Genomic DNA, 19,864 nt, shown 5'->3' with positions numbered 1-19,864 from the left:
CCCTTCTTCTTCTTCTTCATGTGCCTTGTCCGTTCCGAACGTTGGCAATCAACATGGCTATTCTGACTTTGTTTACGGCAGATCTGAATAGTTCAGCAGATGACAATCCGAACCATTGCCGCAAGTTTTGGAGCCACGAGTGTCTTCTCCTCCCTGGACAACTTCTGCTCTGGACACCGTCTGTCACCCACCTTATTTAAAATCTATTTGGACAGATCCTTGGTGAAATGTAGAAACATGGGAATAACGGTGGAAGAAAACACGCTATATACACTTTTCTTTGCGGATGACCAGGTAGTAATTGCCGAAAACAGCTACGATCTTAGCTACATGGTAAGAATACTGCAAGAAGAATATGAGGTGGCAGGTCTAAACATGAATATGACAAAATTTGAATATCTCTGTGGGAACAGATGAAATATGTGACCTAGTATTAGAAGACGACAAAATCAAAGGCGCGTAATCCTGCAAATATTTGGGGGTCATTTTCAACAAGAAGGGAAATAGCGCAGATGAAATCAGGAAAAGAATAAACAAGGGCAGAGCAGCGACCCGTGCCTTAAACTCTCTTCTCTGGCAAAAAACAATTCGACGAGAAACCAAAAAACACATTTACGGTAGTATAGTCCAAAGTATTACAATTTACGGTTCGGAAGTATGGGACGTCACCAAAGCTAATAGAAACAAACTTATGACGACAGACATGGATTATCTGAGACGAAGCTGCGGTAGATCGAAACTGGAGAGAGTTAGAAACGAAATGAAAATGGAGCGAAATATCAATGATGACATAGAAAGAAAACAATTAATCTGGTTCGGACATGTTAAAAGAATGCCAGAGTACAGATGGCCTAGAAGAGTACTGGAATGGATCCCTCCTGAAAGAAGAAAGAGAGGACGACCACGGAGAAGTTGGCGCAACGATATTGATGAAGCAATGGCGGCAAGAGACTTAGAAGAGGCAACTGCATATGACAGAAAAAGATGGAAATTGGGGGCCTAGAAGCGGCGACAGTCGTAATCAATCTGTTATTATTATATATATAATATTCCTGTTAAAACCCTTTGTACATTTAAATGCTAATTGATCTCTAGATTAATAGGTTTTGTCACAGATTACTTAAAATTTATATATAATCATATTTAATTCCGTAATACTTTTATTAAATTATACATATCTAACATAAAATTTACAGTTCATGTAAGCTGTAATTTACACTACGTGGAGATCCGACCCTGACACGCAATTTAGTATGAAATTAAAATAGTTAATGTTTTTAGGATTCATTTTTTTCGGGCATGCGTATTTTCAAGGTTTATGAGGTTTTCCACCAACTCTACGCAGGTAAATAAATTTATTTACAATTAAAATTATTATGGGGCCTATTATTTTAATGGGATTTTCTTTTTTTTTTCTAGAAAACAAATGAAATAATGAACAAAAATAACAGTATAGATTTTTATGTATCAATTTCTTACATATTCTATAATTATATATATATATATATATATATATATATATATATATATATATATATATATATATATATATATTTACTGTTTATACTTAATTTTATTTTTAAATTTCTTAGGATTAATTCCATAAGCTGACAATCTGGCATCTGATATAGACAGACTTTTGTTTTGTTCCTTTGAAAACTTGGGCTTTTTCCTTTTTCCAAATTCTTGACCATCACCATGTTTCCTTTTGTTTTTATTAAATGGCTTGTTACCACTTAATTCTATTGCTCCTTTTTCGTTTGACAGGTTATTGTTTAGTGCCTTATCTGATGATGTATCTGTGTGACTATCTACAATAGCGTTCTTCTTTTTCTTCTTCTTCTTCTTCTTTTTATTTGAATTATTTTCGGACTCTTTTTGGACTTCTTTACTTTCAGTAGAAGCGTCGTTTTTACTGCTTTCAGTTCCATTTTCAGATGTTTTATTTTCTTCACTTGGTTCCGTTGCACTTAATTTCCGTTTTTTCGTTTTCTTCTTCTCGGCAGTATTTTGATTGGATTTACTCAATGTTTCACTTTCTTCTTCTGATTGTTTTATCGCGTTATTATCATTATCATCTTCCTTTTGTATAGAACTTCTTGCATTGTCTTCTGGGGTATTTACAAATAAGCTGGGAAGGATCTTTTTCTTGAGATTTATATTTTGACCTTTTTTTTGGTACGCTATCTGTTCGTATCTTTCCACTTCGTCTGATCGAATCTGAACTGCTTTTTTTAATGAACACCATTTATTTAATTCCCTTTCATTTGCTAGCAATATCTAAAAAAAGAATACATTTAAAATAAAATAAAATATGGATTAGAACATAGTTGCATTTAATAAGTTCTATCAAAAAATTGTGGGGTAGATAAATATTACATTGAATGGAATAGATAGACAGAATTTCTCGAATTCGCTGAAGATATCGTTATAGTGGGCAGAAGTATGAAAAACGTAAGGCAGTGTTTTACAAAGTTTACAATCGCGGCAAGTGAACTAGGTCTTATTGTAAAAGAGGAAAAACCCTTATCTGAGGTATATAGGTTGCTAAGAACCCCCATAATGTTCAACAGAGGATCCAAATTAATAGGCAAGTGGTCCTCGCCTATTAATTTGGATACTCTGATAAAAAGATATCCAATAATTTTTACCGTCGAGTTCATAAAAATTTTATTTAAGAAATTGATTTCGCGCGCGTAACTGACATTTAAAATCGCTGGTCGCTTTAAGCGTTATTTCTGGGAGAAAGGTTGTTTTTACAGAAAAAGTACAATTAAACATTTTTGTTCAAAATTATCTCAGCTACATTTCTTGTTTGAAACATTTTTTGTTTCAGATACAAATTACATAGATTATTTTGATGTATGTATATACTAGAACACCAATGAAACAAACACTCCAAAGAATAGAAAAATAGTTGTAAATCTATGAGAAACAAGACGAAAATAAAATTATTAATTAAATAAATGTTCTTACTTCCTCTGTTGTTAATCCAAAATCGTTTGGTGCAACTTGTCTGTATTTGAATCTGCATGGAGTATCACCAATAATATCCTCACAGTCGAGCTTGTAATATTCTTCAAAGTATTTCTCAAATTTCTTGTCATTTGGATCATACTTCGGTTTTGGTTTGCTAACTGCAACAGCAAACTTTGATTTTCTCTTACGCTTTTTTCTGCCTTGTACTTGTTCATCATCGTTATTTGATTTGGATGTTTGTGGATCAAAATCACAATCCATCTAAAATTATATGATTAGCATTTCACAAATATCACATGAATAGGTTCTTACATTAAAGTCTTCATCTTCACAATGAGGTCCATCATCATTGGTGTTGTTATTGTCTCCATTATAACGTTCCCAGTTTTCTAAAAAAAAAAGTTCACTTTACTTACTGAAAAATCGTCAAATTTCAGTATAAAAATAATTAAAAAAAAAGCTGGTTTCCCACAAGATCGGAAAATACATTTCTTTTTTAAAACCCTGTAGAAATCAACTATGTGCGGATAACTATAGAAATATAGGTCTTAAGTGATGTATTGGTAAAATACTCCAAAATATAATTAAATTAAGAATTAAACAAATAATTGAAAAACTAACTAACACATAACTAAAAACTTCTATATTGAATACAGAGCAGTTAGGATTTAGAAGAAGTAAAGGATGTAATGACAATTTAGCATTAACAATAAATTATATTACGACAGGCTTTAGTAAAAATCGTTGACAAATTTGACGATTTAAACGAGACTGTTTGTTGCAGCTGCTTGCAATTTTTACACAAGATCAAGGAATATTTAACCAAACCATTTCATTTTTCTTGTTACACAGGTCTTCGTTAAAAAAGTCAGTCTTGCAACTTACATGCCAAAATCTCATATACATCATATAGAGAAAAGATCTTTCAGGTTTCAATTGGGAAATATCTATCTGTGGAAGCCAACAGTGGCGCACCCAGAATTTGTCTTAGGAGGGGGGGTTTGAATTTTTTTTTATGCTACATGTATTTTGAGTCCCTAAAATTTGGGTTTTAGTTTAATTTAAAGTACCAAAGATAGCGGTGCCAAAGATTCAGGTATCTATTATCCTGCCTACCAACTAAAACCACCCTCTCTTACTTGTGCGTAGTTGACTGTCGCCCGTACCGTACTCCGAAAGTGGGGTGGCCACTGTAAGGCTGACGACATTTTTGAAACACTCCCTTCTCGTATCTAGATCTTATCTATTGTTCTGAAGCTATTTTCTTCTGGCATTTTAACGTAATCACTATTTTAATGGGAATAAACCACAATTGAAGGTTAAAATAAGGTTATTGACGTTTGACATTAATCCAACTTGTAAATACATTTTGGAGACGGCTATCGCCGTATTCCCGTTCTCCTTCGCCAATCCTCCCGGTCCAAGGCATGCTTCTCCTCCAAACCTCTCGATTCCATCGCTTTTCTAACTCTTTCATTCCATGAGCGTCGAGGTCTACCTCTTTTTTTTTCTTCCAGGGGGCTTCCATTTGTGAAGTTTTTGGGGCCAACGTTCGTCAGGCATTCTCAATAGATGTCCAAACCATTTTGAACCTCTTCTTTCGATTCTGTCAATGACCGTTTCTGTAGCATTTATGTTATTTCTTATAGATTCGTTGGTCTTCCTTTCCTGTCTTGTTGTTCTAGCACTTCTTCTCAAATAATCCATTTCAACTGCCAACAATCTTCTCTTCAGGTCTGCATTCATTGTCTATACTTCAAAGCTATAACAAAGAACTGATTCAACCATGGTTTGCCCTATTCTTTTTTTGTTCCTTTTGGAAATGTTGTGATCCCACCATAAGAAGTTCAGACATCCTACAATTTTACGTCCCTGATTAATTCGTGTTTCATTTCGGTTTCTTCCAAGCCGTTCTTAGCAATAAGTGGACCTAAATATTTAAAAAAATTTCACTTGTTTGATTTCCACGTCCTCGTCTAATTGATAACTAAGTAAATATTCTGTTTTCTTCATGCTGACTTGTAACCCCCATTTTAAATATTCTCTCTATAGACGCTTTATCTTAAATTCTAGATCATAAGAATCTTGAGCTAGGATGACTTGGTCATACGCAAAGTTCAGGGAGAACAGTACGTCATTTTCTATGGGGATTCCCATTCCCTGGCAGGAGTTTTTCCAATTTTGGAGGGCTGCCTCAATATATAAATTAAACAGTAAGGGTGACATACTGCATCCTTGTTTTAGTCCTTTAGTTACTTTTATTGGCTCTGATAGTCTATATCCGATTTGGTAAGTAGTGTTACTCCTGTATACATATGTGATTATTGCTAAAAGGTATGGACTAATGTTGAGTTGTTGTTAAGCTTGCCACAATTTAAGTCTTGGAACTGTATCATACGCCTTTTATAGGTCGATAAAGGCTAGATGTACTTCGGTACCAACCGCTATTATTTTTTCTATTAATGGTTGGAGTGTACTATCAGTGCAAGATCAAAGATTAAAATAGTAATTAGATTTTTAATGACTGTTCGGATGTAATTGTGGACACTATTCCATCTCTCCGTATTTCCCGTCATCTTCACGATCATCTCTCTTACAGTCACAGGGTTCATACCTATTTCTTTATACGTTCTATTTCTCTCCACTGTACATCTATTACACTCCAGCATTGTGTGAGTAACAATGTCGGAATATTCGCAGTATAGGAATTTATCTGCATCTGTCTTTCTGAACCTATGAAGATATGCCCTAAAACAGACAATCTACCCAGTCCCTTAGGCTCGGGATCAGCATCTTTTCTACTGCTAACACATGCAGAGGAACACAACCCGTGATAGTCCACAAGGCCGCCGCAGATACAGTCCTGTAGGCGCATGCTACTCGCAACAGACTCGTTCTGTCTACTTTTTCATAAGCCTAATATTAGGTATCGATATCTAAATATAATGAAAACTATTAATTATTGTGTATTTATACAATAATACAATCATTATTGTGTTCTACATAAAATGGTAATTTAATTATTCAATCAGCGTTTTGGATTTTTTGTACTATGTGTGAAAGACAAGTTACATTTTTCTACTATTCTTTATATATTGTTTACTCTATATGCCCTGGGGGGGTGGTTTAACCCCCAAAACCCCCCCCTGGGTGCGCCACAGGAAGCCAAAAAAACCTAAGTTATAATATACAAGATTTGAGAATTATAATTACCAATTTCTAATTCTTCATCTAGATCAGGAAATTCTGGTTTTTGTTCATCTTCAGGAGCATTATAAAATTCATCATTAAAAAGAACTTGCATCTTTCTGTCATGTTCTTCGGGATCGAAATCGCCATCTATATCTGCATCCTGCAAAATAAAGTATTACTTGAATTCTTAAGAATATGGAAATACATACAGCATCAATCGCCAATAAACAAATAACAAAGTTAATGTATAATAGTTATGAATGAATAATTTGTTTCAAGCTATGCCAAAAGAGCAACATATAAATTGCACAAAGACTGCAAAAGTCATTGGAAAGAAGTATAGATTTATCCTAAAAATCCGGTACAGTTGCTGAACAGGACAAACACAGGGACAAGAGATTGTTATATTCAACAATCAAACACACATTAGAGCAAGAGTCGGCAACTAACTATATAAATAAGTTTTTATTCAATTGTTTTTGTCCAAAGAAGACTGAGATTCAGTTCAAGCGATCACAGAGACATACCAGGACAAGAGGATATATTAAATGCACTACTTGTCGCAGATGACCAAGTAATTTTTGCATAAGATAGGAAGGATATGGAATATATGATAAGGAAATTAAAGGTAGAATATGAGCTATGCGAATAAATATGTGTAAGACCGAATACTTATGTATTGATGTAAGACTTTTAAGTATTTACGGGCAATGATAAGCTGAGATGGTACTTGTATGAAATATATAGAAATGAAAATAGCATGGGGAAAACAAGCCATGAACACACTCCATGAAGTGAAATGGAACCAAACTCTAACTAAAGAAAACAAAAAAAGGTCTTTCAGAGCATAGTGATGAATATTACCCTATATGAAGCGAAAGTATGGGCAATGATAACATAAATACGAAATAAAATAAGAACAATTGAACTGGACTTCATGAGAAGATGTCTACAAATCACCAGAGCGTATAGAATAAGAACAGAGGAAATATGGAAAAAAAAAGTTGGACAACAGAGCTCTGCATGAACAAATAATGTCAGAGCACAGGTGGCCAAAAATAATATTGGACTAGGATCCGCCGGGAAGAAGACGTAGAGGAACACCTGCTACAAGATGGAAAACATACATACAAACAACTATGATAGAGACCTCAAAGAAGTTGACTGGGAGAATAGAGTGCTGTAGAGGACGAAAACAGCGAACTCATGGGAAAAAGTCGAAGAAGAAAAGTCTATTGAAGAGCTTTCCAACAACCAGTAGATGTTAAAACTTCGTTTTCTGACTGATTTAACCAGCGAACTAAATCAGCTGAACAAACCCTTGTAGGGAAAAAAACAAGTTGATATGTGAGATGTATTCAGATAAGTCATTTGAGATAAAACAAAAACTATTTAGCAAGCTCTGATAAAAGAAAGCTCAACCATTGTCTTAACTGCAAGAAAGCTGTCCAAGAAGCTGCGGAGAGTTTTCGATGGCAAAACACTAAAATGAAAAATATCTTGATACAACTCAAAACTGAGTTTGAAAATCGATTTGCTGATTTTAAAAACATCTCACTTCACACGGAAATGTTTCAAAACTCTGTTGCAGTTTACATTCTTGTTGTACATAGCAATACAATACCACCCACAAAACAGAATTTAAGGAACATGATAACTTGGTACATTTCTACAAAAGTTTGAATTTTAACTTCAAGGAATTAAAAAAGTTTGCTCAGCAGATGATTACAATGTGTGGTAGTACATATTGTGTTGGAAATTTAAATTAACAAAAACTGCTATCATCAATGAGCGCAAGACAGTTATACCCTTTGCTGCATCTCTCTTGATGTCTGCAGAAGGTAAAGATGAAACGTCATGAAGAAATAATTTTAAAATACCACAGCCTATAAACCTTATAAATAATGTATTATCAGTGATATTTCATTAAAAAGATATTACAATATTTGCATGAATAGGAAAAACAGGGGAGGATAAAACATTGTAAATATAATACTATAGATTCTCACACAATTGATACTTACCGCAAATCCCAAACTTTCATTTCCAGTAATTTCTTTGAGCTTTTCTAATTTCTCTTCAATTTCTTTCAACTTTAATTCTTGCATCTTCTTTACTTCTTGCATTTTTTCTTCCTTTTCTATTTTCTTTCTTTCCTTTACCTCTTGTCTCTTTAATTTTCTTCTATCGTCTGTTTTTCTGAGTGAATTTTCCATTGTCCTTGGATATCTTTTTATCTGAAAACAAACAAACATTGACTAATGTAAAAACTCGAAAATAAATGCAATAATTTTTAACCAGACTCTAAAAATACAGTAAGTCATCAGCAATTGTTAATTAAGATAAAAGATGAATCTACCTTTACTTGTTCCTGACTTTCACATAATACTTGTAATAACTAAAGGATAAAGAGTAGGAAAGAACTATAAAGTACAATATATTAATAGAATAATAGAACTAATCATTTATGAAGACATGCATACTGTAACACAAGAAAAAGTGTCTCGAGTATACTATCTGAGTTGGTTTACTCCATCTGTAAGAGTTTAATTATTTAAAAAAATTGAACACATAAGGCACTCAAAATATTAGGAAATTGGTGATTATATAACTTTTTCTAGGCTATGATCAAAGTGTAAAGTCCTTTCAAAAGCGTGTTATGATCAATTTGTTTCTAGTTCAAAAAACTCCTTAGTTCCTCCTGTCATTTAGGTAATGATTTTTGTAATTTATTTACTGCTTGACATGCAAAAGCTTGACAGTGTTATTTATGTATGTCCAGTTCTTTATATTATACAGCCATGACATTCATCTGTGACCTACTCCACTCCTGTCCTCAATCTTTCCTTAGATAAATAGTTAAGAGATTGCATATGTTTTTCCTCTGAGAATATATCGCACCTTTATTCAGAAAAAGAAATAACTCAAAATTTCAATTTGGTGGGAAAACGCATTTAAAGTTTGATAATATTTTATAGACAACTTAATTTGCAAAAAAAATATAAAAATGGTTTTATAGTAATTCCAAAAGTAGGAGTGGGTAGTGTAACTAATGCATTATTATATTGTGGTTCCATATTATTATATTTTTAAACTGTAATACGTATAAATTAATTTTATAAAAAAAGTTCATATTTATTTTACTCTTTGATGAAAAATATAATATCATAATTTAGACAAAGTCGAAACAATTATAAATAATGCAGTTTTATATTAAAGTCACGTATCATGTAGGTGAACTATTTAGACTTATTGCGGTATTGGCTTATACTAAAAAAATAAACCACTGAAATATTAATCTTTGTTCACAAATATAATACGATTGTTGTAAATAAAAAGTCGTGTTTTTTTATTTTATCTATAATTATTAGAGAAAACATTTTACATTGGAATATACAAAATTAAATAACACATTCTTATTAAACAATTAATACCTAAGTTTGATTATACTCATAATAGTCATAATCAATATTTAAAAAAAAAACTTAAAATATAGAATTATAAAACCCAGCATAAAATGAAGGAACTAATCCTTTTGAAATTAGTTCTTGTAAGTCTTTTTTCTTATTGTCACTTATTTTTTGTTTATCACAATAGGCTGCTTTAAGTTCTATTTCTGTAATTAGTTTCATTTTCTTCCGTTTATTTCTAACATTTACTTCCCGGTAATTTTCATCTTTGTATGATGTTTTATAATAAATGGAAAAAGGATTTTCTTTAGCGATTTTCAAAATTTTAATTTCGTTCCAATTAACATTATGTCCCTCTGTATTAGTTGAATAATTATATCCCCATTCTTCTTGCAATAATTTTAAATCGTGAAATTATTCAAAATTTAGTTCATGAACAATTATCGAAGGTGGAGACTTTTTGGCATTTTTAATTAAAGCAATATATTGGTCTGGTGTGTATATCGGACCAGATTTTAAATTTTTTTTAATTTCCTTTTCAATTAGGCTATGGACACTATCAGCCTCATTCTGCGTGTGTCCTCTTATTAAATATTTATGTGTTATGCTTTTTATTGTCAATGTTTGCACAGCATGAAGATAAAGACATGTTAAATATTTATTTTTATTCTGGCCACAACAATTGTCCGAATAGAAAATTACTTCCTTTTCATCATCGTCTTCATCAGTTATAGCTTTTAGATATGCCCATACACGTGATCCGATTTCTATAGCCCCACGTTTAGCCTCACTCTCCGACCAAAAATAGCAGTGTACATTTTTGTAGGCTACCTTAAAATCCTGTGGTGTTAATTCGGTTAAAGTTAAGTTGTAGCAATTAAGCTTAGACTTATAGTAAAAGGAAGAAGAGTTACCTCTTGGGCATTGCAACACCGCTTCTAAATCAAACACAACTACTTTGATATTTTTATTTATTTCTCTGCGATCATTAAACTTTTCAATCCTACTATAGTTTTTCTCTTTTATATGCGTTTGGTATTTTTCTTCCAGGGTCTTCTTTTGGTCAGCATTAGAATTATTATACGAGGTGCATAGATCACATTGATCCTTTTTTGGTTGAAAAAAGGAGAGATTAAATTCCGTTGTAAATATTTTATAATATTTACTATAAGTACCTGCGTCTCTATTGTCATTTTCTTGTTTTAGCTTAAAATCATTGAACAAATCTTTGATATTTTTGCTGCCATCAATATATTCCTTTGTTGTAGAAGCTCGAAGGTAGTGTGATTCAATTTTAGGGATAGATTGAATGTGCTCAATGATTGCAGCGCGTAATTCTGGACTAATTTTTCTATGACTGTCATGTCTGCCTCTAAAATCAGTTTGCGAAAAATCGTTGTTGTTCATTTTATTCTGTACCGTAAATATCATCCTATCGGAGATGTCCAATGTAGCCTTGTAAAAAGTTTTACAAACTCTAATCGTCGTATTATTCACAATGAAATGAAATGCTTTATTGTTGTGTCTGGGTCTCTGAGCATTGCTATATTTGTATTTAGGCTGAATGTCAATCATACTGGCACTTATGTATGCTCTTTGTTTACTTAAATCACCTAAATCCCAAAACTTCTTAAAAAGGTCGTACCTACACTCTATATTAATATTTGTAGTGCATTTAAGTCTACATTTTTCTGTACATGGTTCTTTAAGACACCTGGCTGGAATAGTCTTTTTTGTTTGCGACATGGATACATATGATTTTCCTGTATTACGCCTGTGCTTAAGTTTATTCTGTTTCCATTGGGAAGGATTTTTAGTCCGTTTGCGTCCCTTTTTTGGAATATAATTACCAGAAGAACGATAGGAATCTGCCGAACTGGTGGAAGAAGATCTCAAATTTTCAAAAAAGTAGTTTCTCTTTCTTTTAGATTCAATGTTAATGAATGTTGGATCTGTATCGCTTAAGTCAACATCACTTTCATCAGTACATAAAGGAGAAATATAATAATCTTGAACCTTTTGTAACTCCCTGGGACGACGATTTACTACCTAAAAGATCAATATAATTTAATAGTATAAATTATCTATAATAACTATCAACAGTCATAAATAATAACTTACAACGCCATCACTGTCCAGTTGATCAACAGTCACGTTTTGATTAATATGGGTTAGTAAGTTTACTTTTGCTGGTAATGGAGAACAATTGGACGAGCCCGAAGATGAACTATCGGATGAATCCAAAGATGAAGCTGACGATGATGAACTATTTGATGAAGACTGAATAAGACGATGTCCTTCCTCCGTAGTTAAGCATCCAGTAACAATATCTTCATTGTCAGATAAACTACCGTCAGTATCATCATAAGGTACTAAGGGTTGTATGTTTGCAAACTGAGATTTCTGTAATTAAACAGCATAATTATTATAATTTATGGTTATGGTATTAAAATACTAATTAAACAGTAAATTTGTGATTCAGTTTACAAGCTTTAAGTACTTACTATTACAGCTACTTCAACTGAGTTATCGTTACTATCCACTGGTTCCGGTACCATTTTAACCTCCATGTTAACATTCTTCTGGATCTCAACAGCGAAACTATTTTCACTTAATAACTAAAATCAAAAGAGGAATTAGAGGCAATGCTCAGTTAAATATTATGTAAAAATTTTAAATACTCACCTCATGATTAGATTTCTCAGTTGAATTATAATCCGATGACATATTTTTAGAATTCAGCACAGTATTTTCAACAACTAAGCCGAGTATTTTTCGTGCTCTCGAAGACATCTTAAAGTCTAAAAATAAAGATACCGCTTAAAATTATGTTTTATATAATAAAAAATATTAAATAACCACTTACTAACAATAATTAGTTTTCAAGTTTAAATTATAAAATAATTGGACAATAATTATTAAACAGAAGTAACACAAAAAATTACTATTTTTCTGATATCTAAATAATATAATACTGAAGCAATACTTAATCACTCATGATCTGGTTAAATATTTTAATCAAAAAATGCATTAACTTAAAATGTTTTTTATAATCCTCTGATGTAATTTATACTAAACTGTAATAAGTCACAATGTTACAGGAAAAACGATGTCAACCTTTCTAATAAAGTGAAACAACTCTAAATTAATGCACTTTTGGAAAAAATAAACGTATATTAAATAATTACCTGATAGTATAACACCAAATGATTTCGTGTTACTTCACCTTTTTAACTCACTGCACAGCTCTTACCTCTCCTAACGCCGACTCATTACTAAATTTGATCACTTTATCGGTATCAACTTGTTCCCGCCTGTTAGTCAAAAAGAGAAACACTGTCATCTATCTCCTTCATTTTTCATCGTAAGGCGCCAAAGGTTGAACTAGACATTCTCCTTGCATAGTTATTTCACTTTATGATGAAAACTCAATAAACGCAAATTTTGAGTTATTTCTCTTTTTGAATAAGGGTGCAATATCGCTCGGGTATCCAATTTTTTATACCTTGATTAAGTTGAGTAACTTACTTTCTCTCTCTCTCTCTCTCTCTCTCTCTCTCTCTCTCTCTCTCTCTCAGTATTTGTCCTTCTTACGACTTCCTCGTTTTTTTGAATATCTGTCCATAGTATGTGGAACATTCTTTGTAAGCTTCACATTTTGAGGACCTCCAACACTTGTTATTGGATGGTATTTTTGATTATGTCTTCATGCCATATAACAATATGGACCATACATAGCATTTAACCATCCTGTAGCAGAGATTGAAGGAAATATTGCGGCTACATAGTAGTGGCTTAAATTTAACAAAAGCTTGTCTTGCTTGTTAGGTATGGCATTTTATTTCTTGTTGAGGATCCAATTGGTCATTTATAATTATTCCCAAGTATTTAAATGTTTTCACTTGCTGCACTTGTTTAAAAAGGCATTTTTTTCTTATTGCCATGCATTTACATTTTCCAGCATTTATCTTTATGCCATATGTTTTACCTACAGTATTTATACTATTTAGCATCAACTGTATATCATGATAGTTGTCTGTGATTATCAAGGAGATTTATAAAATTTTAATCCCCAAAAGGTATCATGTAATAGCACACACATTAAAAGAAAAAATTAGGAAGCTGAATATAAGCGTTGATTGAATAATCCAAATAGATCCGCAGCCGTACACAAATTAAACGTAGCAACTTTTCTGTTCTCAAAAACACTTTCGCCATCTATTTTCGGGAGAGAAAATTACACTACGGTTAAACATAAAAGATTTCTTCTCTTCATAATATTTCCCCTTAATGCTCAACGTAAATATTGGTCTCCCACTTTAATTCCTTAACATAATCATACTTGCAAACTGTGCATTTTGAATTTGTTTCGTAATTTGTTTGTGTTCTAGTCGATTTATTTGTTTGGTGAAAAATGAATTCCTCTAAAATTACGACACGTTGTGTGTATAAAAATTGTAATCTATCGAGAAAAGACGGTGTAGTGTTATTTAAATTTCCCGTTAAAAATCAAGATTTATTATGTATGGTTAATATTTTTGTATTAATTTTCTTCTTCATCGTCTTCTTCTTCTTCCTTTGACTGCTCAATATCGGATTCATCATCATCATCATCAAGTGCAGAATTCAACAATAATCATTTTTATATTTAATTAAATACTGAAAAAATCATATTTATTATTTTTTTAAATTATATATTTATTTATTAATCCAATAATCGATTTATTAAAGTTACAAATATAATATATATTCTTTTATTATCTATGGTTAATATTTTTGTATTAATTTTCTTCTTCATAGTCTTCTTCTTCTTCCCCTGACTGCTCAATATCGGATTCATCATCATCATTCTCGTTTATTAAAGTATCAGAATAAAAATATTCAAGAATATCAGGTGCATATTCACTTTCTTCATTGAAATCATCTGAAGTTGATGAAGCGTTTAGACATGATTGTCCATTACCCTGCCCACAAATTAAAGTACATTGCAATCCTGATTTCCTGCATCCGCAATTAGAACTTTTCTTGCAATTGCAAAATATTGTATTCAGCAGTTCTTCTGGTGCTGGCGGTAATAATGTTGTTATTGGTTCCAGAAATTCATTTTGCATTACCCAGCCGAATTCTTGGGGTTCTAAATCATTTCCCAACCAAATTTGGGTCTGATAATAGACACGAATGATATGCTGACCAGCTGCTGCACTTGAAGGTGGAGGACTTGATAACTGCACTGGTTTGTTGAGTCTTGTTGATTTGATGAACTGGGTGTATCGAAAAGAGTCTATATCGTCTTCTGATGTTGGAGCCTTATACGCTGCTAAGAAAATACGTACTCCATTTTAAAATAATTCTTGTACAGAGCAGTTTTTTTGTTGAAATAGTTGAGGTGACTGATGTAAATGGTGATTTTTTTCGAACATTTTTTATCGATATTTTATCTTTCCTATAAATCTCAGAAGTCGTATCACATCCACTAAACGCGTGTAAAAATAAGATGTGTTTCTTAGAATGAGGGTATTTATCAAAACTTTTCGATGAATATAATTTTGTCTCCGCATTACCCTTACCAATTTTTTTAAAAAAAATTTCTTGTTGATGTGATTGAGCTCGTCCTATCAAGATAACTAGCAAATCAATATCTTCTCCTACAATGACGGAAGTTTTTCCTACATGTTCAGACTCTGCAACAGCTGTTTCTACAATGAGAATATCAGCATCATCTCTGGCTTGTTTTGTAGTGATATTAACAGCTTTTAATTTGTCGATAAGCATGTCTATACCGTTACCGTATAAACAGGTAAGCGGTCCCCCACTCTTTTCGCTCTATCTTAAGAAGGGTTGAAGGTACATAAAAGTATTTGAGATAAAAATTGAAGAGAATTTTCCATTCTACAATTTTTCTTACTACCTTAAATGTCATAAAGTGTAAGGGAAACGAGATATTTGCAGAAAACTCATTTTCGTGACCTTTGACCTTTAATATCTTAAGTCGCGGACACGTGATTATATGAGACTTTTGAGGTAAGTTTTATACCATCAAAATAAAGACGTATGCAAATTTTCAGCTTATTATCTTTTATTCCGAGGTTTGCCCCCTTTTATGCCTTATTTTACTGGATTAGTATAGGATCCGATATAATATAGAACTGCACCGTTATTTTTAATGACTAAAAATTATTTGATATGTAATTCAGTATGTTAACAAAATTATGAGAAACGAGCTGTGCCTGAGATAATTTTGTTTTGAATATAATTAATTAAAAATTATTAAAAATAACTTTTTTTTATAAGTATAATAAAAATCAGGCTTGGGCAGGTATTATGTTAGGTTTTTTATCATTCGAAACAAAAAAGGTCTTTTGTAATTGTTCTCTGAAGTTGATTGTTTTCGAGTTTTAAATAATTTAAAACTAAAAAGAAAAAAACGAAAGATTTCGATTTTCAAGGCTCAAAAACACAAGCAAAAATATTAATTTTGTAATCATCAAACTTTCGAAATTTTTTCTATTAAGTCAAGATAAGAATGTTTGCCATGTTTTGCATTTTTGCAAATATTTTTTAATTGGTAATGAGGAAGGTTCCTTCTGGAAAGACAGGCGATCGGGCTGGGCTACATTAACAAGTAAAAAACAATGATTTCAAATGAAAGTCCAAAATACTTATCAAGACCTGATAAAATAATGTTGAGCTTGAATTTAGGTACTTTAAAATTTCAAAAATGAAGTGAAACTTACGATTCTAAGCCTTGAAGATCATCATCCCTCATTATTTTTTCAGTTTTAAATTGTTTATAACTTAAAAACGATCAGCTTAAGAGAAAAATTAAAAAAGCCTTTTTTTGTTTTGAATGAATCTAAAATATTGTGTCCGCAAAATTTTCTTTATAAAAAAAGTTATTATTTAATTATTAATTAATTATAGTCACAACAAAATTAGATCGGGCACCCCTTGTTTTTATAATTGTTAACATTCTAAATTACATATCAAATAATTTTCATTGCAGTTCGATCTTTATCGTATCTGTATACAAAATATAATATTGACAAAATAAATTCAAACTGTTCGCGAATTGCTAAATGCTTCACAGACATATTTCTTAGAAATCATAATTCAGATAACGCTGGTATGGTGTTTAGTTCTCTGACTCATTACACTTCGTAAGTACTGCCGTAAATTGGTTGTGGTAGGGAACGATAGGGGAGGTAACGTCACCTCTTTCTACGATCATTCTCGTATGAGCGCAAATTCGTAACTAGTTGTTTCCCGAAATATCCACTAGAGTCGCTGATTCTTGATGAAATTTTAATTTTTTGGGTTGCACGTTTCTCTCCATATGCGTTGCTGATCTATTTGGGTTATTCAATCAACGATATAAGTAACTATGACATTGGATGAGTCAACATTCCAGACTTGAGAAAATTCAATTAAATGACACCTTATATAAGATTGGGTTAGTAGCCTATGATATGTATATCATTAGCAGAACACCTACTGTACACTTGTGAGCCTACTATTCACCAGATGGTTCTTGAATTTAGATAAATCTTAACATCAAAAGATTTCAGTGTTGCTAACACTGAATTAAAAACATAGTTTTTAAATACTGGATTACTTACAAATTCTTGATCAGGTTCTTCATATCTAAAATTATACTTATGCTCAAATTCATCTTGTTTTTCAATATTTTCTTCATCGTTAGACAAATCCTTATCAGAATCATGAATGATTTCATCATAGGTAGGTATGTAGTCACCATCATCTGTCTGTAAATATCTAAAAATATAATTTTGTTAGAAAACCTGCATTAAAAAAATTATATAAAAACAATACTGTTTATTTAATATGTAATCCCTTAAAAACTTCTCTCCTTCCTCTAGGTCAGGTTTATTCCAGTACTCCTTTAATGGTTTCAAGTCTTTCTCCATTTTTTCATCATCCAAGCTCTTTTTCTGGCCAACTAGCCATTGCTTATAATCTTCCTCCTCTTGTGTTATCTCTGCTTTAGATTTTTCCCTTTGTTTAAACAAGCCTCCCCATGTTTCTTCATTTTCATTATCACTGTCTTCCATTACATTTTTAAAACTCTCTTTAAGGTGGTTTTGCTCTTCATTGTAAGTGGGGGTCCTAAAAAAGTTGTTTTATAAAAAAATAGCTTATTGTTATTAAAGGTTAAAATTTTACGTTAATAACTACAATATCAGGTTATCATATCAAATTCAGTATTAACTAAAAATAATTCATGTATGTAACACAAATGTAAATGGGATTAAAAGTATTTTTTACATTTTTAATACTAATAAAGCTGTGGGATTTGAAAATGGTAAAAATTAGCATTGTAAAATAAAAGTTAATCAAACCACTCACAGCAATCACTCAAATTCTTTATTAGCTTATTTATAAATAATATACTAACTTTATCCACTACTTACTATACCTTATAAGGTAAAGCTATTATTTTGAGAAAGTCATGTCCAAATAATGGTTAATATTTATTATTTGGTTCCAAAATTTAAATTTGAATAAAAAATTAAGCCTAAAGCTTTATCTGATCAAACTGAGTCAATAAATCAGTAAAGAATATATCATTAAGAGAATATATTACTGGAATTGTATTCAACCAACTAAATCTTATTGAAGAAATCTTTGTTTATGTTCTATAGATAAACATAGGTACCTGTTTATCTATACAAGAAAATAAATTACTATCAATTAACATAAAATAAAATAGTTTTGGACAATTTATTAAGAATGACATGATTATATTCATTTAGTATGTTTGACCTCTCAAATAACAAAATTTAAACACATAATGTAACAGTACAGTTTATTCAGTAATATTATTACCTGGGCCTATCATTTTCATCTTCTTCGTCACTTAGCACTCCCCCCTTTTCTAGAATTAGATTCCTTTCGTAATCCTTTAAAAACATAGGTTTATCTTTTTCTTTTTTCTTGACTTTAACATCAGCTCCTTTCTTACTAAAAAAAGTTACATCCTTTTTATATATACTGGGATCCTTATTTTTCAGACAAGCCAGTGTCTTGAAGAAATCCTTTTCAATGTCCTTTGTTATTTCTATGCCTTCTTCATCATCAGATGAACTAGAAGATTCTTCTTCATCCAAAACATCTTCACCATATTTTGTTTTAACTGGAAATAAATAGTATAATTGTATAGATAGAAGAAGAAAACCGTGTATAAACAAATAAGAAAATAATATAGAAACTTGATACAGAAAAACTAATAACTTCTTTTTTAACCTTTTTGGTGCAGCTAGTATTTACAGAAATGTTATGTACAGTGTGTCCACTAATCAACTATCATATATATCTATAGGATATACACAATGTGTAAACAATATCTGATTTCTCCATTAGACACAGAAAATGGTGAAGGCAGGCCCCATTTATCTGGTTCTTTCAAATTATCTATGGGGTTACTCCAGTGAAAAGATTAGAACAAACTTCATTTAAAATTATAAAACAAACTCTAAATATAGTTAGTATTAAAATATTGTCATCAATGACAATACCAGTATATTGAAATTAAAGCACTGATATAATTATTACTTACGCCTATTTAATTCTTCTTTCTTTCTCCAGCTATCGTACTTTTTTGCATATTCATTGTCTAATTTAAATTTGTCGTTTTCATCAGAACTGGAGTCTCCAGCCCCAAAAATATGTGACATGATGTTCTGTTTTCTTTTTGGAATGGACTGCTAATACATAACCTCAAAGTGTGCTGCAGGTCATTATGTCAAAGTCAAAATAAATGGTCTTAAATGATTATGACATGTAGCAACAAAAAAATATGAAAAAATGTTTCTTTGACAAGGTAAAAAAAATTATTTATTTAATTCAAATTTAAGAAAAGTTCTAAAAAAATCCAATGATACTAATAACATCGCATTATTTTGTAGTATTATATATAATAAAAATAATAATAGGACTGAACGCGCAATTCTTGATACTTTTAATAAATATAGTAATTTTTACCATATTTGGCATTCCTTATCCTGATTTCCCATTCTTTCAATGTGTCACAAATATTGTATTCTCTCTACTTCAATTACGATCATTATTTTTTATTCCTTATATAATTCTTCTTGTTCTTTATTATTCCTTGTTCTCCACTGACCATATATTTTCACACCTACAAATAATATTGCTCATCATATTTTCCTTTCTCATTCGGCGCTACCTTGAGTCCGGGTCAAGCAGTCACGCGATTGTTAGTGATCAGACATATGTGGAAATTCAGCTACTGGTCCTCAGAAAAT

At 31.5% G+C, this 19,864-nt stretch overlaps 2 protein-coding genes across 2 annotated transcripts; both read right to left on the bottom strand.

The window, feature by feature from the left end:
- Positions 1 to 1,525: 1,525 nt before the first annotated feature.
- On the bottom strand, positions 1,526 to 19,327 carry LOC140443876 (protein KRI1 homolog). Its single transcript, XM_072535372.1, has 9 exons — positions 19,156 to 19,327; positions 18,426 to 18,732; positions 17,412 to 17,705; positions 17,198 to 17,354; positions 8,196 to 8,408; positions 6,193 to 6,331; positions 3,292 to 3,368; positions 2,977 to 3,240; positions 1,526 to 2,280 (listed from the first exon to the last, which is right to left on the bottom strand). Exons 1-9 carry the CDS (start codon positions 19,271 to 19,273, stop codon positions 1,555 to 1,557), a joined length of 2,295 nt encoding a protein of 764 aa, XP_072391473.1. The 5' UTR covers positions 19,274 to 19,327; the 3' UTR covers positions 1,526 to 1,554.
- LOC140443877 (uncharacterized) lies at positions 8,417 to 17,176 on the bottom strand. Its single transcript, XM_072535373.1, has 5 exons — positions 12,770 to 17,176; positions 12,267 to 12,382; positions 12,086 to 12,199; positions 11,703 to 11,984; positions 8,417 to 11,630 (listed from the first exon to the last, which is right to left on the bottom strand). The coding sequence occupies exons 2-5, from the start codon at positions 12,372 to 12,374 to the stop codon at positions 9,996 to 9,998; spliced, it is 2,139 nt and encodes a 712-aa protein (XP_072391474.1). The 5' UTR covers positions 12,375 to 12,382; positions 12,770 to 17,176; the 3' UTR covers positions 8,417 to 9,995.
- Positions 19,328 to 19,864: the final 537 nt, after the last annotated feature.

This window comes from Diabrotica undecimpunctata, chromosome 6 (assembly GCF_040954645.1).
Source record: "Diabrotica undecimpunctata isolate CICGRU chromosome 6, icDiaUnde3, whole genome shotgun sequence".
In the NCBI taxonomy this organism is placed as follows: Eukaryota; Metazoa; Arthropoda; class Insecta; order Coleoptera; family Chrysomelidae; genus Diabrotica; species Diabrotica undecimpunctata.
This window is presented reverse-complemented; position numbering and strand designations above follow the sequence as displayed.